The sequence below is a fragment of the Poecile atricapillus genome, chromosome 2 (assembly GCF_030490865.1).
Source record: "Poecile atricapillus isolate bPoeAtr1 chromosome 2, bPoeAtr1.hap1, whole genome shotgun sequence".
NCBI lineage: Eukaryota > Metazoa > Chordata > Aves > Passeriformes > Paridae > Poecile > Poecile atricapillus.
The window spans coordinates 139,501,501-139,523,866 of NC_081250.1; the positions used below are offsets into that span (position 1 = coordinate 139,501,501).

Genomic DNA, 22,366 nt, shown 5'->3' on the forward strand with positions numbered 1-22,366 from the left:
CTCCCTAATGGCAAGAAATCTATTTACATCTTCAAGTTTAAAAGAGCTAAAACTTTCCATACCTAATACCAAAATAACCAATCTCTTCGTGCTCAATCTCTCCTACATAAATGGGAGGTGTTCAAATGAGATATAGAGTTAATACATAACAGCTTATAACACAACTTTTATTAGAAAAGTTATACATAACAGCATCAACTATTTTCATGAATATTAACCTTAAAAGCAACAAAACCAGACTAAAAATGTGTAACAAGAAACTAATGACCTTTTCTATAATTAAACATTCAAGTTATCTACAATGTCTCTTTTTACAAAGGGGAAAATTATGGTTTTACAGGCACATCATGTTGAAAATAAAGCTGCAGTAACTTTATACAATTAACTTTTTCAAGGATTATTAAAACATGGTCATCATGTAGTCTCAAGAGTTTTTAAACATTCACATAATTTTACAGTTGAGTATACATTGAAATTTCAGAGTCCCAAAAGTATTTCACAAAAGTGCCAACATTAAAACCAGAACCTTCAGTGTGAATAATTTTGCCCTAAAAAAAGTTAAGACAGGTCTCCATAATCAACATATTCACATAACTTCTGGTGCTACCTGATCTAACAGTAAAGCTTCATTCCTTAGAAATAAAATCAAACCGCACCTCTTTTGCAAAACTGATAAAATGCTTTGAACATGGAAGTGTACATTATCAGAAAAAATTGACACTAAAAACCATAAATATATCTGAAGAGCCATTAATACACTACACAATTAAATGGAATTGTGTCCATCTGTACTCTATATTCAAGGTTTGCTGCCCTTTTGGTACAGGTGGTATCTGAATTTAGCAACTTTTCTTATTCTTACTATTGGATGTCTGCTTAATAAAAAAATCAGATAATTTACAATCTAGAAGTCTGTTTTAAAAAGTCTGGAGTTTATATACAGCTCTAACAAACCTAAAGCATGCTTTCTTAAATGGTTAAATGAAATTACTAGTTTTGTCACTTATTAACAGTAATTAGCCATTATCAGTAGTGGACCATAACAAGGTGATAAGTGAAAAGGAATGTTTCGTCTAAAATGCTTCATTTGTTCTGTCCTTTCATGTATCATGTAGAGGAAGTGCTTTCCACAGACACTCATTTCCCCTTAGCATCAAGGGCTACAAAAATCTGACTGCAAAAATGCAGTGACACAGCAAGCTGACATATCAGGCACTACCTTTCATATTGGCAGCTTTAAGAGACCCACGGTATGCACAAAGATCTAGAGAAGGGGGAAAAAACTACTGTTATGGGAAGCAGACCGAACATTGTTTCAGATGAGTTTGGCAACATTTTTAATCAGACAAAAGGTTGGCCGTTCAGATTTACTTGTATAGGTTAAAAATACCTCTATTGAATCAACTAGTCAAATTATTGTAAGACATTTTCATTGATACTCAACATCACATGCACCAATATTGCACACATCTGCTCTGAGCTGCTAAAACAATCTTTATCTGGGTGCTTGAGATGTCTGGTTTCTGTAGCTGGAACTCAAGTCACCCAACCCAGCCAGCAGTTTCACTAAAGATTTGAGTGGTAAAGTTAAAATACAAACCCCAAAACAATCCCAAGAAAAAACCAAGGACTTTATACAGACAATAAAATCTAAATTTTCAGCAATGGTCTTGTGGGCCCTACCGACGGAGCAATACACACACGCACTGGTGACGAGCACTAGCTCTGCTCTAGGAAACCATTCAGATAATGTGAAACCTGGGACCAGGGGTGGCAATGATGTCACTGTAGGGCTCCTCCTGTGTCAGCTCTATAGCTTGCTGCTTTTTCAGTACCAGGAAACTGTAGAACTTCGCAGCTGCTTGTTTTCTATTCGTATTTCTGCACAGCTCAAGCAAACTGATAGATTCTGCTCCAGTCTTAGCAAGAGCTCTCTGAAAAACACAACATTGATACCACAAGTTAAAAAGAGAACTACACAGAAACAACAATGTCTCTTGGCAAGATTCTATTTTTTGTCAATCCCAGGACACTGAGGGATTCAGAAGGATGGGAAGATTACATGTACATGAAAATTCCTTTATGAATCTTACATGAAACCTAGTAGGCTTCCCAGAAATGTGTGAAAAATCATTCTTGCATGTGCTGAACGTATTCCAGAAACACTGTAGTATAGCACAAAATATCATTTCTGCAGCAATAGCTAACCATTCTTTTCTGACTACAGGACAATTTTTTCGTAATAGGAATAAAATAAAATAAATCAAGTTTTATTTCTCAAAATAAATGCAATTCCAAAAATAATAAAGTAAAATTTCAAGAGCTACTGTTCTTTAAAAGATGCGTAATTTTCCCAAGGTGAAAGCCTGTCTATTTCTAAAACTCCTCTGTCTTTAAGTATCCAAAGTCATTTAGATTTTCTCAAAGTCTTGGCAAGAATATATATTAAAAAAAATTATGATAATACATCTTTTTGCTGGCCAGGACAACAATTGAAGTGTTCAATTTAAAGCAGAACTGTCTGCCCTGGAATGAATTTCAACTGGATGGAAAGATATTTGGCTGGCCAAACCAAATTATTTTGGTAAGATCTAAACTCCAAATCACACTGCAGATTTAATGTTTCAGTCATCCAATGTGATGTTCTTTTTGGTACATGGAAGAAAGAATTGAAAAAAGCTAGCAATGGCCAAAGAGAATTTCTAAAGCTCTCTTCAGAAACCATGATAAAACATTCAGAAAGGAAAACATTCCACAATACTACCAAATCAATATCTATATACTTTAAAAAATATTTTGAAGCTATTTTTTATTTTAATAAGTTGTACTGATCTGGTCTGGAACAGAATTCATTTTCTTAAAAACAGCTCACGTGGTGCTATGTTTTGCTTCAAGTAGGCTGGAGGTGCACAAGAAGCTGGGAGGGGACACAGCCAGGACAGCTGACCCTAACTGGCCAAAAGGATAATCCATGCCATATGGCATCATGCTCTGCATTTAAAGCTGGTCAAGAGAAGGTGGGCGGGTGTGACCATTTGGGATGTGGCATTCAGTGATAGGCAAATCTCATGAGCCAAAATGTTTAAGGGAACAAAGGAGCTACAGACCAGGCTGAAAGGCAAAGGTAGTCCATGAATATGTGGAGGACAAACACAGAGACGAATAAGCAAAGGAACAGTTTGCACTTCAGTTCAGGGTGAACACTGTGGTACTCAGTCATCGTATCAGAAAAAGCCTCTTTATTTCCAGCGAGCAAGAATCTGTCCTACAGACAGATATATGTCTGTGCAGACTGAAGCCATGCCAGAAATCAGCCAAAGTCACATTTCCACAGCAATTAAGTGATTCAGCTTCTCATGGCATGCAAGTTTTCAAACTAGCCTAGCCAGAAAGTAAACATCCTGTACAAAGATGTTATCCCTAGACCCTTATAGGGGTTTGCCTAAAGACACATAGAACAAAGTCAGAGGTGCTACGGTTTCATTAAAAATGCAGTCATTATTTTAAAATTTAAATTTCTGGGAATCTTAGTTGCACACCAAGTGTGGGCTTAAAGGTTGAAAAATACTAAGTGAAAAATTTTAATTCAAATATTCTCTGAACAATAAGTGACAATTATAAAAGTACAGATTTCATTTTAATACAATTTAATGAAGATTCAATCAAGTACATGCATTTTCTCCCCTCTAACTGGTATCTTAGGCTTTAACATCGACTGCAAAGAAAGCTTTCTTGACCTTTTAACTCAACTCAAAAGCATCAGTGGACACACTCAAAAGCTACTTTAAGAAGAAAAAAAATGATCATGTGTACCTGAAGGCCATGGAGCATTTGTTGAGTCCTCTTGTTCCATCTCCTTTCTTCTTGATCCTGATCACCCCCTGTGCCGTCTTCTTCCTGGAAGCAGGTGAAAAATAAAAGACATCAGTGAAGTTTGTTCAGTTCGCTACCACAGGATATTAAATACTGTAGCTAAGACACAAGTTATCCCATTTGAGGACATGGCTGGTTTTCTTGCAAAAAAGCTACTTTGATTAAGTGGCACAAGCTATTTAAAATGAACCACACTATTAAGTTCAAAAGTTTTTATCTAAGGCATTGTAAACATATAGAGTGGTTTAATCCAGTTGTGGGTGAGAACAGGAGAACACTAAATCAAAACAGAACGTAGATGTAATTTATAAAATTAAATAATTATTAAATGGTCATGAAATAATTTAACAATTACATTTCCAAGGGCTATTAGTAAGAACAGACAAGAGTTATTTCTTATGCCTTTTACTGAATCCACAGTCAAATATTCATCCACTTCTGGGAAACACATAAACTGATTCTACACAGAGTTCTTACTTCTTCCTCCTCCTCCTCCTCTTTCTCCTTTTCCTTCTCCTTCTCTTTTTCTGGCAGAAGTTCTAGCTCTGGTATTAGCTGGCAGATGTTTTGGGGCTCCTCTGGAGGCATTTCTACAGGTGGTATTTCCAGCTGTTGTGATGGTGGATGCTTTAAGAGCACACAATACAGTTAAACAAATAGTATATTTTTCAGTTCTTTTACAACAGAATGATGGAGCTACAGACCAGTTTAATAAAATGCATGTATCTACTCTTAGCCATTTGTCAGAATTTTTCATTTTTGAAAACCAAAAAGCAATTTTGTTTTGCTGTCCATATCTGTATTTTCAATCCTTTAGATTCTACTCAAACCAGAAATTATGATACCACTCCAGAAACTTCACTTATGCCACCATCCAAACTACTGATCTCATTCCTTGGATCAGCACATGCAAATTTAAAATCTCACACCACCAGATGCACTGCTACATTCACACACTTTAACTAGTCATCTTCAAAATATCAAAATGCTGTTCTCATCAATACAAACATGAAGGAATTAAAACAATGGTACCTGCAAAGTTTCTGAAAACGTATGAATTACTTTGGTGCTCAAGTATATTTTCAGAAAATAGGTATGTCAAGAGGAAAATACAGAAAAGCAATTTAATGGGATTTATGTAGACAGTTTTAATAAAATTAATATATGGTACTCTCCCCTTGAATCTACAAACAATTAAGTGCTTGCCAGTAAAGTTACCAACACCTGAAACTGTTTCTACACATACCTAAAATGGTTAAGCAACTACTGATGCAGTCACACAGCAGGTATCACTACAGGTTGTACATGCTGCTAGAGGCCTGACCCGGCCTCTAAGACAATCACAAATTCCAAACACCCCCAATTACACTGACTTAGCACAGCCAATGCCGATTTCACCACATGACATGACCACAAGAAGCAGCAGCTGCCACCCTGCTTAATAAGATCACGTAACATCTAATAGTCCCATTCTACAGTGAACAACCTGTTGGCCAAGGAATGTGAAAAGTAAGGTTAAAAAATATGAGACACAGCATAAACCAAGACTGTTCTTACCACACAAGCATTCAGAAACACACATCTTTCATTTTGCTCATTTCCCTCCTCCTCCCTTCACAAGAAGTTTCATTTTACATTGTATCACAGCTAATGTCCAAGTCTACTCACAACTCAAATAGGAAATATCTCCACACAATCAAAGTTTTTATTTGAAACCTTAAGCCTGGAACACGAGGGCTGTCTTAAAGCATGTTTATGCAGCTAACACAATCCTTGCTTCATGGAAGCTGTTCATATACACTTGCCAAGCAGAACTTGATAAGCAACACACTAGACTTCTTGAAGACTTCTACTGGAGGAAATACTGTAATTTCTTTATCATACCAGCATTTTAAATGTTTCAGTAAGCTTTTCACCTAATAAAGGCACCAGAATGACAAATGTTCTGACACTACTGCAGTGAATCTCAAGGGACGACAGAAAACTAGGACCTCAAATTTGTGTCATTTCTTATTCAAAGACATTACCCACTTCTCATTCCTCATAAAAAAAACTGCATTCCCCATAAAAAAAATTGTAAAAGCTTACTCACAGGTAACACTGGCTCTGGTTCTACTTGCTGCAGTTTGCGTTTAACACCAGTCTGAGCTGGTGGGGGTGGCATAACCGATTCATCCAGGTTGGTCCTGCTGCCTTCCATCATCGACTCTTGCAAACGGCTTGGTTCTTCCAGAATAGGTTCATCTGTATTCCACCAAAAAAAATTACTCTTTTAGGTACTTAAGAATGTGATTAGAAACTGTACCAAAATCCAATCTGCTATTAGAATTGAGCACTCTCAACAGTCTGCACTTTCAATCCACTGGTTCAAACAATTCCTAAGCATCCCCTATTCCTAGGAAAAAAACATTATTTTATGCCACAGGTTGTACATCAAGCTAAACAACCATTACAAAGCTCATTGACACATACATAATCTTCGATAACTTAATACAAAGCACAGATAAAAGAGGAAAAAATTGTTCTGAGGGAAAGCAGAACATCTTTGACAAGACACAAACCAATGACATCTCGTTGCTGCTGTTGCTGTTGCTGCTCCTCTCTGGGAACTTCTGGGTTTTCAAAGTCTTTCAGGAACTCATCAAGATTGTCAGCTTCTCCACCTTTCCTCCTCTTTCTCAGGTCTTCTGGTACCAGAGGTGTAAGACAGCGAGTAAAGAGCTAGAGACGAAAGAGTACATTATTCACTACTTCAGCTCTCAGTGTCCTTTTATTTCATTTTGGATCAAGCAATTATGGGCTATCTTTCTCAGTTTTTAAACTCCTTTCCAACAGTACTAACTTCTGAAAAATCATTTATTTTTGTAATTGATAACAGCAATGTTTAAAATATTTACCTTAGTTCTTTAAATATGCTTTTTCTCCCAATTATGAATACTGCCATCACTGTATCACTACTTATATGCTGATGTTTGCTATACATGAGGCACAATCCTGAATATAGTCCATTTAAAAATCAACTTGTACAAAAACATTACCTTCAGTAGCCTGTTATTCCACAAAGGCTGCGCAGGCAGAGAGAAAAGCTTTTCAACTCCACCAGTTTCTTTCCACATCATCAATTTCTTAGTAGGAGGTGCCAAATCCAAAGTAGTAACAATATCAGAGTAGTCACTTAATTGGGCTCGAATAGTCTTGCTGTCCAGTTCTTTTACACTGTCCACAATCAGCTTTCTCTTCCTCTTTGCTTTGGTTTCCTTGACTGTTGAGATTTTTAGCAAGCAATGAAGGTTAGCTCAAACAGGTACCATGCTATAAAAGAATCCTGCAAGTTCTCTATAGATCTTACCTGCCCACATATAAAGCTGTCTCAAGAATCTAAGGCAACACTAGCTTTGTGAGAAGGATTAAAAGTTATGTGCAGTATAAAATGTCAAATACTATGAATGCTGTCCCATAACCTACAAATTCTTCTGTGAATTTCAATCTACCTAAGCCTCAATGTCCTCATCTGCACATGCCTCTCTCTCCCATGGCTTGCTTGTTAGGCTGGTGCAAACACTGGCCACTGAGTTGACCAGAGGATAGAGCATCTCTCTTATGAGTAAAGATGGAGACATTTGGTTTTGTTCAGCCTGGAGGAAAGGGAGCTTTGGGGTAACTTAATTGTGGCCTTCCAGTACCTGAAGAGAGCCTACAAGGAAGATGGAGGAGACTTTGTAAAAAGACATGTAGTGACAGGTTAAGTGGGAGGGCTGCCAACTCACAGAGTAGGTTCAGACTAGATATTATAAAGGAATTCTCCACTGTGAGTGTGGCAATGCATTGGAACAGGTTGCTCAGAGAAGTTGTGGATGTCCCATCCCTGTAAAGGGATAGGACATCCCTTGTGTTCAAGGCTAGGATGCAACTCTGAGCAACCTGGTCTAGTGGAAGGTGTTCCTGCTCATGTCAAGAGAGTCAGAACTAGATCTTCATGATCCCTTCCAATCCCAGCCTTTCTATGACTTTAATCACAGATTTAAAATACCACACACACTTTTTCCCCTAAGCCCTACCTGAGCTTTGGTAGAGTTATTGTGGGTCGTTATTTTAACTGTAAACTTTTGACCTTGTTCTAGGATAACTTTACTGTGCTCACAGCCTGGTACTCTGCAGCAGACCCTGAAGCTCTGGCAAATGCTGTCTTTGCTGGTCCCAGCAGATGAACTGGTCCCCTGCTGCCAGCCTGCCACGAGAGGGCAGTGCCAGAGCTCTCCCACTGGTCAAGCAGGGAATCAGGGCCAGAAGCTCAGTCTACAAGCACAGGGCAAGCAACCTTCTTTCCAGATATTCATTTTTAAATAAAGCAGGGGTCAGTATATAATGAGCCAAATACAGTATCAGTTAAAATAAGCACGTTTCTTGCATTAAAGAAAAAGACAAGGAAAATCCCTACTTAGCAGAAATTCAAAGGTGCACCTCCTGAAATCAGCAATTCATTAAAGCTACAAATCACTAGAACAGCACTCGTTCTTGGTGTAAACAGTCACTCCTGCCCTTCAAACACAGCATAGCAAGAACTGTGCTGCACTACAGACATCATATTAGAATTAAAGACATACTGAGCTCCATTCCAACTCAGTGCATTTTAACTAGTGTGTTTATTTAAAGCTACAATATCATGCTGTTACATGCACTGACTGATGAAACTACGAACTAGTATTCTCTCTGACACCACCCCATGTAAGCTACCCCTCTGGAAAGTACTGGAGGGCTACTATTAGAATAAACAGAATTCAGCACTTGAGCCCTAGTATCTCTCCCAGGTGAGAAGCAGTCAGCAGCAGTGCTACACACTCATTTCCACTCCATCAAGCTAAAGTGGTCTCTGACAAACTGTGTAAAATACTCCCCAACAGCTCACTCACCAGTTATGTCAATAGGCTCCAGAGCAAAAGCTTCCTCTTCATTGGGCACAAGCGTTGTCTGGTCAGTCATGGTTGGTAACGGTTCCACCGGATCCACAGAGTCTGGGCTGTCCGGGCCTCCCACTGCCAATTACAAGAACCTTGCACTAGATCAAAACATTAACAGCCTGTGCCACCCCTCCCATCCCCCCCTCCACACCTTCAGGTGGTTTACCACATTTCATACTTTTGAGCTTAGTGTGCTTGTAAGGAATTAGAATCCAAACTACATGAGTTGGAAGTAATTCTAGATCTGGTCCTATATCATACTCACTTGATACATTATCATCATCATCCATATCATCGTGGGGAGGCTGCTCTGGCATCATTACTCCACTTTCTGAGAGTGCAGGTGGGTCATCAAAAATACCACCATCATTATTACTGAGAAGTTTGTCATCTGAAGCAACCATAAAAAAGAATCAGTTTTGCATCCACAAATGGACGAAATAAGTATAGACAAATTTACAAAGAACTACAGACAAGTTTATTACAAAACAGATGAAGATAGTGCCGAAGCTAGAAACCAGTACTTTCAATGCTGACATAGAAGAACGTAGCAGTGCTCTCTGAAGGGGCATTTCAGCTCTAATTCTGAGCTTACAGATAGCCTTCATTACAATATACTTGCCATACATTTGCATCTTACATCTAATTTTTCAGAACTTTGTTTTAAGTATGCCAACACTTAATATGCTGCGAGTCATCTATACTGCTGTAATACACACAAACCAGAATTCCACTGTACAAAGCATAACTTTTACAACAGTTATGATCATATAATTTATGATTTTTGATTTTTTGCCAAGTTTGATCTTGGCAACAAAGGAAACAACTTCCCCTCATCTACCCAAGAACTTATTACTTAAGGCAGGAGGTAGGATAGAGGAAAAACAAATTTCTCAAACTTACCCAATATTCCACCATCGTTTCCTTCTCCAAAATTATCATCTTTGTATTGGTCTTCATATTCCAGGTGATTAGATTTCTCATTGAGGTGACTGGTGCTCTGTTCAGGTTCTAGCAGGAGATTGGAAGCACTAGTGCTCACCAGCATGTCATCCTCAAATGCACTACCTTCTCTCATCATCTCACGATCATCCATCCCAAAGTCACCTGCAAGAATAAAATTGCATTGCTCTAAGTGCTAAAAAAACAAGATGCAAGAAACCTAGCTAACCAGTCAACAAAGGCCCATATGTAAGACCAAACTTTAATTCAATTTATCCTATTTGCAGAGTTAGTGACAAGACGTAAGGAATTGTGCCCAGCAATACCATTGCAAAAAATACCGTTCAAACAATTATAAAAATAATCTCCTTTTCAAAGCTTTTTATTGTACTTATTTGAATTGATGTTAGCAAGATCCTACTAAACTTTATCTGAACAGAAACCAAAGAATTCAATGGAATTCAAAGACATCGTGCCTTATGCCTCAAGGCTGGGCTTCTAGTACAGGAACAAACCAATATCCAGCCAACCCCATTTTCAGATTATTCCCTCAAGACAATTACTGATTTATGGTTTACAATACTATAAGTTGGGAACAAAATATTAAAATAAAACTGTCTTTAGTCTTTGATTCAATTGTTAGAACACTGTCCTTAAAAAGATACCTAAAGTAGCAAACTCATCACCAGTAACTGATACAGCGATAGACATCTCCAAATGGTTTCTCAGAGCAAGCTTCTGATTAGCTCACTTCATATTCACACCACATAGTGAAAATTGTAACTGTCACAGTACTTCAATGATTAACTTGACTGAATATTCAGCTTTTCTTTGTTTATTCTAGACAGCTAGAAGTTTGCTGAGCATTAGAGGACAGACTTTCTGGGAAAACTGGCATGAACAAATTAAAACATACAAAACCACAGTATGTTTGATCTAATTTGTTTAGTGCTTATTGGATGTTCCATAGTAATTGCAAATTGTATCTTACAGTAACTGAAATTAGCTATGAACACATAATAACATATGAGATCTTTACCAAAGTCATTATCCTGGAGGATACTGATGTTGCCTACTTCTTCTCTCATTGTAATTTCTTCCACTCTACTCTGGTTCAAACTGAACTGCTGAGCCACATCAATATCACTTAAACAAACAGAAGGCAATTATTAAAAATCTCATTAAAAAACGAGCAACAGATAAAGCCTGCTAAAATAAACATGACATTATTCAGTAAAAAGCAATTTTACATTCAAGTCAATTATTGAAAAAAATAACAGTGAATTCAGTGAACACTGAATAGAAACTACTACTTAAAACAGGGAGACTGTTAATGGTTCAAACCTATCATCCAAATTGCATTAGCTTCTGGGAAACGTATCAGTAACCTCTCTTACTCCTTGCTGTGTTGGGATTACTAATTTCAAAGGCCAAATTAACAATTAAGAAAAACCTTCAACCCCTTCAACTTCTAAAGCTATTAATTTAGTTTATCAAACACTGTATTTTGCACCACTACCAAGTTAACACCCTTTGTGGTATATTAAGGTACATTTCTTAATAATACACAGAAATTTTATGCAGCTTCAAATTAGTATATACTCTAATTTGAATTTGAACTAAATAAGCTGTATTCTAAAATCTCCCTTATGAATAATTTAAATAAAAAAATAATAAAATACATCAGTTTTTTTAAAAATTAAGAACTATTCAGGCTGTATACTAGTTCTATATACAAGTAACCCGTAAGTATTAAGAACTTTTAAGAATTAAAAGTGCCACTACAGAAGGTCAACTACATTTCCATAAAACTAATCTTGTCTAACCTAAGGATGTATATGATGTAGGGTGCTTTGAACAGAAGAAAAAGGAAGTTATAATAGGTATTTGAGTTTCCCAAAAGCTCCTGTAAGGACAGCTTTAACTTCAGTTAAAGCTAATACTACTGTGAACTTAAAATCAATACAAAGATGACTGCACACTTTCTTATTAAAAGACCTAAGAATAGAAGTTACTTACAGACTTTTTTTTTTTACCTTCAGCAATGAGTTAGTTGTTTAAAACCAGGTTCTCATATAGGTTGACTATTAGAAAAAGGTTTTTTACAGGAAGAGTGATTAAGTACTGGAATGGTCTGCCTGGGGAGGTGGTAGAGCCACCATTCCTGGATGTGTTAAAAAAAAAGACTGGATGTGGCACTCAGTGCCACAGTTTAGTTGAGGTTGGACTCCGTGATCCTGGAGGTCTTTTCCAACCTAGTGATTCTCCTGAAATAAAACCAATTACCGTTTTCATGGAAATGAAAAAAACCCCAAGCTTACTCTAGATCAGGAAGTGGTTGGTCAAAATCGTGAAACTCCTCAGGTAAGGTAATAGCATTGTATGCAGCCTCTCTGTTTTCCTCAGGCAAATCAACAACTCCTGCAAAGAAGAACACGCAGACATGAGTGCCCATTCCTTACAAGGACAGCATTTTTTGCCATGCCATTACCATTTTCTCTGCATGAGCCTATTGTCTTTACATTTGTTGAGCTGAACTGATGCTGAGTCACCTACAAAGAAACCTTAGATAATTCTAGTAAGTGAAATTCAAACTGAATTCAAAACATATATACTCAAGCCGTCGCACTGTCTATATAATCCCGGAAGCCTGAAATCAATCAGTAATGTTTGTGTGGCACTATGCAGAGCTGTGCAGCCAACACAGGTATCGTATGTTTCACAACACTACAGGTACCTGCTCCAAAATAATTTTATCATGATACATGGTATAAGTCAGGTTCTACATTACAGCAGCAGCTCAGTGTGACTGATTTGCTACTGGTCCTTTACTCAGTTCTATCAGTTCCAGAAGTCCTGGAACAGTACTGATTGCACTTTGGGCTCACTAACTCCTAGGCTTCTGCACATAAAAGAGCTGTATTACCAAAACCACACACATACCTTTTCTTATCCTCCAGAGATGCTTACTCTTATTCAGCAGGCATTCTCAGAGCATGACTATCAGATTGGGCATCACAAAACCAGTGCCAGTAGTTGGTCCCTCTCTTTTATTCAAAGTCTTAAAAGGTCAGGGCACTTGAAAGTGCATGGGAAATGCAGGTTCAATTCCTTCTGTAACTTGCAGAAGATTTGAGCTCTATGCTCTGCCTTCTGACCCACACATACAACACAGGCAATTCTGAGGTAGGTACTTCAGAAACACTCTGCTCACAGTGCTCCCCTCTGCAATGAATAATCAAAGAACCACTGTCCAGAGAGACCAGGAACAAGCATGAGTCTGTAGCTTACTCATAATGGTACTTGACTAGGAATGAAGAAATCTAGTCCATCCTTTCAGGACTGTTCAATATTTTCACTTGTCTGCTGCTTAAAATAAAACATGTAAATGATTCTCAGAACAGAAAGACTTAATGCCTACGGCACAAATTTTAAACTGAAAATAAAGACCAGTGCCTCAGCTTTTGTCAGGCCAGCACGCCACTTTTTGCAAATCCTGATTTTAAGGTGCTTCACCTTCAACATGCACTCTGTTAGAAGAGGGAAAATTGGGAAAACAGACTGCCTTGTGATATTAAAACAAATTTATGTTCTTATCACCCAGAGAAGTTAAACACAGCAGTAAACAAAAAATTAGCAACAGTCAACAAATTACCACTGAAAGCTACATAAAAGTAAGTACTTGAATTCAATGCCTGAATCACAACCTGTATATCAGGAAATGAAGATAAAGGCATGACATACTGTAACTTTTCTCAAGTTACTGCTGCATTGGCTTTCAAGAGTTGCCTTTTTACAAAACAAAAAATCTCCCTCAAGTTCAGCTTTTAAATCTATTGCACTCACTAACTTAGAAAGGTAAAATATGATTTATTAGCAGTACACATCCAGCAACATCACTGCCACAGCTACACTTCAGCTGAAAAAAAGTTCCCCAGGCCAAAATTAAAGAAAACTATCTCTTCTAAAGGCATGAAAGAATGAAAGTAATTTCAGATATTAATACGGCACCCCATCTTCATGGAAGATATTTAAGTAAGCAGCTATAGAGGGGGAAATTATGTTGCAAACATACAAAAGTAAAACTATCTTTAATGCACACATTACAGTTCACATTATTTTCAGAAAGTAAAATGTGAAAGTGGTAAAAAAACAGCTTACTTTCATGTTTCTTTTTTAACTCATAGCAAAAGAATCCTCACCACTGATGGAAACCAGTCCCCTTCTGTGCTTCTATTCAGTAGGGCACTGGTCTTTTTCAGACCAAAGGTAAAAACCATTCAGTGTATTTCCATTTAATATCATACACCAGCAACAGCCAAAATCATAAGTGGGATTTTACTGAATCAGCATCATTAGGAGTAGTTTTTGTTCAGAATTCAGTTACAAGATGTTATTCAGCAGACAACTCAGTCAGACAGCCAGCTGCAATAATTACTTCTATAACCTCTACCATTATGTAATTATACAGAATAAGAAGGCAGAATTGTATGCCTTCTTAATAAACACATTTATCAATGTAACTTTTCAGAGAGCACTTGGATAAAGTCAGATACCTGGACGAAAAGCCATCTTAATCTTAATGAAAGCCTCATTACAGTCTGCAAGAAGATATTTTGCTTTCCTGTGGTAGATTCTAACAACGCCTAGTAAAAGATGTCCTGAGGTCCGAAGTGCCATCTTCACCTAAAAACACATTGCACAATCAGTGAGTTAGCTGTATCCTCACTTTCCCCTTAAACAACACCTCAGTCAGCTTTACATAAATTTTCTCAATAAAATCAAATATACAAAATAAGTATAAAAATCAGCACAAATCTGAAGAAGCAAAGAATGCAAAGTCTACAGTTCAAGATGATGCCCTGTTACATTATTTATGGATGACCTGGCAATTACTAAATTAATAGCAGCTCACTCCAGGAATTCCCAAACACTGCTCTGTCTAGTTAAAAAGTGACGAAGCCTATTTTTACCATATCTTATTTTCTACCACCTTTGCTACTTCAATTGTGGAACAAGTGAAAAATACAAAAAGTTGGACAGCCATAAATAATGATTTAGTTAAGTAAAATCTGGTTAAAAACTGATAGCTACCTCTCCATCTTCTGTCCTCCAGTTAAAAAGAAAATCGGAGAGAAACACTGGAAGATGTGGAGTGCCCATAAACAAGCACTGCCACAGTAAAGCAACTTTAAGTTCCTTTCCTCTTCAACCTCAGTGCTTTAACAATTCATAGAAGGACTCTTCTTTAAGTATTTTAGGCTGAAAGAGCATGAAATTTGTCTTGAACGGTACATGGAATAATTGTCTCATAGAAAGAGTAAGCCATACAGAATTGAACATCAACCTGTAAGAATTTAAAATTTTTATTACCTCAAATGTCTTTTTAATATTTTGGCTGATGAACTCTTACACAAAGTATATGAAGAAGCGCCAATTAGTTTCTCCCTTCTCTAGAAGAATGCTCCAGCTCACTAGTGAGTCTATGAACATTATCTTCTTCCTAAATCCTTCCTAAAGTGATAATGAGGCAAATCACTAACCTAGAAGAGTAAGTATCTCTGTGATTCTACAATACACTTTTTGCTTACACTTAGCAATTCTTCTAAAATCTAGAGTAGCATTATAAAAACTGTTAACACTTGTATCAACCAAAATAAAAGATACAAATAAGTTTTCTTTTGTTTTCAAGTAGTTGCTTTTTTTTTAAGACACTGACATCTGTTAGGTGACAAAAGTCACAAGTGTTCCACCAGTTCTAAGATGAAAAATTTCATTGTCATGAGTAGTAGAGGGGAAGAAAAGCAAACACGTAAAAACATCAAGCTACTTAAAATTTCCTCCTGTTCCACAATAAAGTATTTCACATCTAAATGGACCTTTCCACCCTTTAAATAGCAACATTAAGAACTTTATTTGCTTCAGTGACCCAAAGAGTAGTTAACACCTGTACACTCAAGTTCTTTTCACTACAAGGTAACATGACTAGTGTAAAATAGATACCTTTGGGGAAATGATGCTCTCCACACTGCTCTCCAGATTACATTCAAAAACATGGGCTTTGGTCAGCTTCTTATCCCAGTGGGCCGCTAGCCAGATTTTGGCCAGTGGCCCACGTTTACTCAGGACAAAGTGGGCATAGAACATGATCACAGATATCTAAACCAAAGTGCAAACCTGTAAAGAGAAAGGCAAATATTTATTTTCACATCTTATATTTTATGAGGAACATCCTTGTAAACACCCCCCTTATCCACAGAAGAAGTGCACATGTTTGATTTTCAACCACTGAGGTCAGACTATTTGCTTATTAAGTTTAAGCCAACACTTAAAAATGGTGTCCATGTAATAGCATATATATGTATTTATTACAGAAGAATTATAAAGCAGAAACAACACCCACTAACAGCCACATACTCAACTTAGAAATGTTTACCATCCCTTAAGAAAAAATAATCTTGAATCTTTTTACCTATAGGGTAATGATACCAAACTCTCCTAATGCAAAGAAGCACGTTGCAGTTTTCATTCCACAGTAGTTTTCTATGACTTCCATTTCTTTCTACTTTTAATTCAGGAGCTACTACTCTACTATACCAGTATGTATTGTACATTGTCCCAGCAAAAGAGTCACCTTTTTAAAATATACAGCCCTAAATATTTTTGGACTTCACTATAATTTCCTAAACAGGAAGCACAATTGTGTCTTCATTTCTGAACAGACCGTTCTCCATTTTATATTTTTTTAATCAGGTGCTGATAAAAGTGGTGAGAAAACTGACTGATTTATTCCAAACCTCCTTAAGATTCAATTTTCTTTCTCCTTCACCAGGGGAAAAGAAAAAAAATACTATTATCTATTTATCTAGTAACTACTTTGTTATGGCTGATAAGATGCCAACACATCAAACCATGGGGAATCAGAACAGCATGATGCCTTATGATCTAAACATGCCAGTTCCATGCATGAGGTAAGCATATTATTCAGTTAACTACAAGTAAAGGGGGAAAAAAAAAAAGTTTGCTTTAAAAAAGTAGAAGAACCTCCACCAAGAGTTTTTCCAGTAGTTTCTATAACCCAGGAAAATTAATCAAAAAAGAACAGGAAAGGCACAAGTGCATTTCAGTTTTTACCTACTCTACACCTACAGAAAAATTGCCAGAGGAAGCACAGCAAGTCACAATTGTCACTGCTAGGAATTTAAGCACAAGGGCAAGAGAAGCTCTGACATTACTGATTCAGTGGAAATAAAGCCAACCTCTAGACATCAGGATAACAAATGAAAAAATGTACACCTCAAAGTCAAGTCCAAGCATTTTTTTTTTCCATTTTGAGACTTGCGTAACAGAACTGATTACCAAGCTACTCTCTTAATGACAGACTGGCCACCAATTCCATCCATAACCAGAACAGTAGAGAGGATTTAAAGTAAATAAAGACAACCTTCACCCTAAACTCAAATGAATTCAATATACAGAATTAAAACTACTCTTAGGAGTGAAGGTAACAGCTTTTAGTCATAATGAAGCTGCAAGTTGACAAAAAGTCAAAATGCCATTTTTATTTGTTGAGATTATGTGACAGCTAAGGATAGCACTGCACAAAGATAGACATCAGCAAGCTTTTCCAGGAAGCACAATGAAATAAGTCTTTGATGAACATTATCTAAAGGAAGTATTTTACTGTTTTCCCCCCTCAGGATTTTTTGAAAGACATTGCACTGTCTTAAGGCCTGCAGACAATTCAATCCTTGCATATTTTTCAAGGCCTCAGTATTTTTGTATATGCAGACATGACTTTGCAGTACAGCATTTTGATATCTGGAGTTGCTACCAGAACCGTGCAACAGTAAGCCTGTAATTACCCCTGAACATGTGGAATAGGAGAAAACAGAGAGTAAACACAACTACTTGCATTAGTCCATTAAAAGCATTCAACAACAGTTGCAAAAGAATGTACTTTGATTAGTGGAGTTTGGCATCATTATTAAAACAGATAACATGGGTTTCACAAAATTTCAAACACAGAGTTAACTGAAAATATACTTTGGTTTCCTGGTAAGTGTGAAACTCACTACTTGGACAACTTGGACCAAAACAATTTATCTATTACTTTAAATTGGTTCCTCTACATCACTTGAAGCCTTGCCATACTGAAATACACGAAGAGAAACAGTGACAATCAGACTATAGACATTTCTAAAGTGTTTTTCAATCTGAACTCTATTAACCAATAAGGATTCTATTATCTAAAGCAATAATTTCTTGTCACATGAGTCCCTGTCACTTCCAACTTCCAGCAGATGCTCTGCATGCCAATCACTGGGTTACAGCAACTGTACAAAGCCCACCTTTACAGTACAGCTGCTTAGCACCTCAGCTCTTCAAAGCGGGCCCCAAAGGCTGCTCCTGCTTTCTCCAAACTTTTTTATTTCTTTTCAGATACTCTCTTTTCTTCATTTCAGGCTTTTTGTCTGATCTTTAATTCATAGCACAGTATGTTGATGCAGTGGCATAAAAGAAGAAATAGATTTTCTGGCATAATTTGAGACTGGGATGAATGTTAAAGGAACCAAGAGTTTCTACAAGTGGCAGAGTGCTCAGGCAGACACATAGAATGTGTCATTGACTGAAAAAGCAACTCCTAAGAATCCACAAAAGAATATGGGTAGCTGATGGCTCTTAAAAAGCTTGTAAGATAAAATTTAACTGTCAATTTTTGAAATTGACTGTAAATGAAACAGGACCATAATTTTTTTTTCTAAAACCTTAGGCATTTTTCCATTCTTGCTTGCATTCTTCTAAGGCAAAAAGAATATGTACTCACACATTGTAGGACCAAATCCCGATCTTGTCAGATCACCTTTTAAAATACCTGAAACTTCATTGTCATTAACTTTGAACTTGCTTCAACATGCCACAATTGTCCTCAGGTTTTCTCTGCCTAACTTGGTCAACAATCGCAGTTTTAAAAAAATTTATCTTCTTATAGAGGTGTAAAAAATGCTCTGCTTCTATACACAAAGTAAGTGTAATGTAAAGCAGAACTAATATACTGGTCATAAACAGGGTCTGATCCAGAATGTGTCTGTTTCATTCTCTCATCTGAGACTCTGGTAATTGCTCCAGCCAAAGTAGCACTAAGAAAATTTGGTAGATGGTAACTATGAGCATCATCTTAAATCTCAACTCACATATATTTCATCTTAAAATCCTTCTTCAGATTAGAATGGCTAGCTACCTAACCTCTGAAGAGCACACTGGCATAGCTAGTCCCATCCTTCAAGGCATGCAGAAAGGTGCTTAATGAACTAAGAGCTGAAAACAGAGAACATTCACCATATTTTGATTTGACTGTGGTTCACTCTAGCTTATTAAAACCACTTGCCAGTTGCTCTCCCTAGGTTAGGTTATGTACACACACACACACACCAGTCCACAACTAAAGATCAGTCTTCTATTTTTTACTGTCACCTACTTTTGTTCCTTGTAAAGCTAGTCTAAAACCACAGTCATACACAGATGAGTAGACAAATTCCACACTACAGTTTAAGAAAATCTGCCAGTGATTTTAATTAATTTGTCCTTATGCTATCCTTCAATTTCTCTTCTCCGCTGGTTTTCCCCCACCTAATAACAGCATAATAGCATAATTTCCTCCTGTGCAGTTTCTGCTTTGCTAAGCCCAGGCAGCCCTGGGTGATCTGGGGAAGCATGATATCACCCCGCGCACCTGCATCAGTCTGAGCTGGCCCTACCAGACTTCAGAAGAACTACCCTGACCCTGCAACTGTACTTTGAATTCTTCAACTTTAACTCATAACCCTTCACTCTCCAGTCCTTCTTCCATGACTAAACTTGCCACGTGTGTGGGCCTCACTGACATTGCATCCCTGCAGGTTTCCGTACCACACTGAACACCTGGTGCCACTGAAAAATAATTCATCACAAACTCCACTAATATCACCTTACAGCTCCATGCCTTTTCACCACTACCTTATCTGATCTCCTTCCTTCAACCACTTTTATAATAGTCTGGTTAATCCACATTTATCTTAATTTTAATATATTTCTTTGTGGCACCTGGAGCTTTACTGAAGTTCTGTGTCAAGTCACCTTAATTTCTTATGTCCATAAAAATCAATTATTGAAAAAGATGATATTGAACTAGTTCAACTTGCCATGCATTTGATAAATACACCCAGCATTTTCCATTTGTCTCCAGGTCTTGTTTTTTGCATCAAATTTTTCAGAAATTCTATGGCTGAGGTTGCACTACCGGGTCTATTAATTACTCAAACCACACCACTCCGTTACAGGAACTGCTTTCACTGTTCTCCAATTACAATATACTACACACCTACATAATCAGATAGAACCAGCACCCCACTAAGGTTACTAATTCAAAAGGCAGATCACTCACAAGTACCGTACAGAGCTGGAGATTAAAGTACCGTACAGAGCTGGATATTACTGAACCCTATGATCGCCGTTGTCTTCCTCCCTCAATTCCACATTCATACCTAACCCACAGCAGGTATCCTGCCCTTGCCCCTACATTCAGAATGCTCAACCAGTAGGAAAGAAATCCTTTTAATTTAAGGCCCTGTCTCCATTATCCCAACCTATTTTGTGCAATTCCAGATCTAAGTCAAATGAATAAACTTGCAAAAACCATGTACTAACGAATTTTTAAAGGTATCTAAGTTGAACAGAATTCCTTATGTTACTCCATCTTTTGCAGTTATTATTTCTCTGCACTGTTCATCCAAAGAGCCCAAATGTAAAAACTTTTTAACATTTTACCTTTAAGAAGCTAAACTGATGTGGTAACTAAAGCAAATACTCTAATTTCTGTGGGAAGTCCCATGGTATAAGCAAGAAATTATGAATTTGTGTGGTAATTTTAGTTTATGGTAGATCTCACAAACTTTTTGCTCCTTCTTTTATTACCCCATCACACCAACTTCCTCTCTAGTTAAAAGTTTAGGTGAATGGGTTTTGCTTTCCCAGAGTTTGTAGAATGTCAAATATTTACTAGTGAACATTCATAAAATAAAACAGAAGCCTGGTCCTAATAATGCTTTGACATCCCCCGGTTTTAATACCAAGTTTTACTGAGTAAGAGATTAAGGAGGGTGTGCTTAATCGCCCACATTCGCACAATGTGGGCCTAAATGGTAACTTCTCCAAATTTACAGTAGTTTCTTTACGTGTCTGAATTTAAAGAAAAGCCATTTTCAATGAAAGATGCCAGTAAGTCACAGTGACCCCTAGTATGCTTTGATATTGTTAAAAACACAACGCCCTGTTTTATATTTAACAGAAGCGTTTCTAATCACGATCAGAGAAATCTTAAAAACGATAGCAACATTTCTAACAGTGTACATAAGAGTAGGATCATGGTTCTTCAAAAGGCCGGCATTTTTAAAGGGCCCTTTTATTTGTAGCTGAACAGCCAGTGTCCAGAAGACAGTTCATTGCCATTAGAGGCTGTGAGAACATTCAGTACCCTGCCCCATTCACGGCAGAAGGAAAATTGCACTTAAAAACAGAAGACTGGCAAACGAAACTTTGCTCCTGTTCCTCTCCCCAGACGGCAGCAGCCCCGCTGTGCGTCTAGGGCGCCCACAGCCAGGGATCTGCTACACCGCGGCCTCCCCCCGGCTCCCTCGGCTGCCCAGTGACCCCTCGGCTCTCCCGGGGAAGGGCCGCGGTGTAACAGATCCCGGGCGGCCCCTGCGGAGCCGCCCGTGTGCCCGCTCCAGGTGCCCAGACCGCGCTGCCCCTCCAGCTCCCCCTCCGCCCCGGCCGCGCTCCCCCCGGGGCCTGCCTGTGCCGCCGCCAGGCCGCGCTCCGGGCCCCGCTGCGCCCGGCCTCGCCTGAGACCGCCCCGGACACCCGGCCCCACGCAGGGTCCCGGGGCGGCCCTGCCCTTCCTGGGGAGCCCCAGCTACCGCGGCGCACCAGGCGGGCACTCCCCGCCGGGAGGGCTCGGCCGAAGAGCCGGTTCCGAGCCCGACCATGACGGCAGTACCCCGAGAGCCGGGCTGCGGCTGGGCCCCGCCGGGCCCCTTCGGGCGGCGGCAGCGACCGCGGCGGCCGGAGCCGCTCCTTACCCTGCTCCGGGCCCGGGGACCGCTCGCTGCTCCTGCCGGGCCGGGCCGAGCCCGAGCCGAGCGGCGCCGAACCGAACCGAAGCTGAGCCGAAGCCGAGCCGGGCCGAACCGAGCGGAGCCGAAGCGGAGCCGAGCGGAGCCGAGCCGCTCTCTCAAGCAAACAAGATGGCGGCCGCGGTCCTTCCTGCGCGCGAAGGCGCCGTTCAAACCGCAGGATGTTTACGGTCAAATTCCCCCCCGGCCCCGGCCCAGCCACTGCGCGTGCGCGCGGCCCCAGGAGGCGGGGCAGAGCCGCGGGGGTTACGAACGGCCCCTGAGTGACAGCGGCGCGCGGGCTCCGGGGGGGGCGGGGCCGTGGGGGAGGTGGGGCAGCTGCGCGTGCGCGGCTCCGCCGGGGAGCGGCCGGGCTGTGAGGGCTGAGTGGGGCTTGGTGTTCTTCATTAGCTCGATTTAAAACTTGTGAAAGAATCGTTC

General features: G+C 39.0%; 1 protein-coding gene across 1 annotated transcript; it reads right to left on the minus strand.

The window, feature by feature from the left end:
• Positions 1 to 146: 146 nt before the first annotated feature.
• On the minus strand, positions 147 to 22,154 carry RAD21 (RAD21 cohesin complex component). The gene is made up of 14 exons (XM_058831888.1): positions 21,893 to 22,154; positions 15,777 to 15,950; positions 14,330 to 14,459; positions 12,095 to 12,194; positions 10,813 to 10,919; positions 9,735 to 9,938; positions 9,097 to 9,222; positions 8,784 to 8,906; positions 6,912 to 7,135; positions 6,435 to 6,594; positions 5,966 to 6,117; positions 4,351 to 4,500; positions 3,814 to 3,897; positions 147 to 1,934 (listed from the first exon to the last, which is right to left on the minus strand). The coding sequence occupies exons 2-14, from the start codon at positions 15,918 to 15,920 to the stop codon at positions 1,743 to 1,745; spliced, it is 1,896 nt and encodes a 631-aa protein (XP_058687871.1). The 5' UTR covers positions 15,921 to 15,950; positions 21,893 to 22,154; the 3' UTR covers positions 147 to 1,742.
• Between the last annotated feature and the right edge of the window lie 212 nt (positions 22,155 to 22,366).

Bases quoted from the DNA above. Each gene is read 5' to 3' on its own strand.
- RAD21 (XM_058831888.1), bottom strand. From the start codon at position 15,920: ATGTTCTATGCCCACTTTGTCCTGAGTAAACGTGGGCCACTGGCCAAA. The intron at 14,460-15,776 runs GTATCTATTTTA...ATGTGTTTTTAG, and splicing joins AGAGCATCATTTCCCCAAAG to GTGAAGATGGCACTTCGGAC. The intron at 9,939-10,812 runs GTAAAGATCTCA...TTATTCTTGCAG, and splicing joins CCTCCAGGATAATGACTTTG to GTGACTTTGGGATGGATGAT.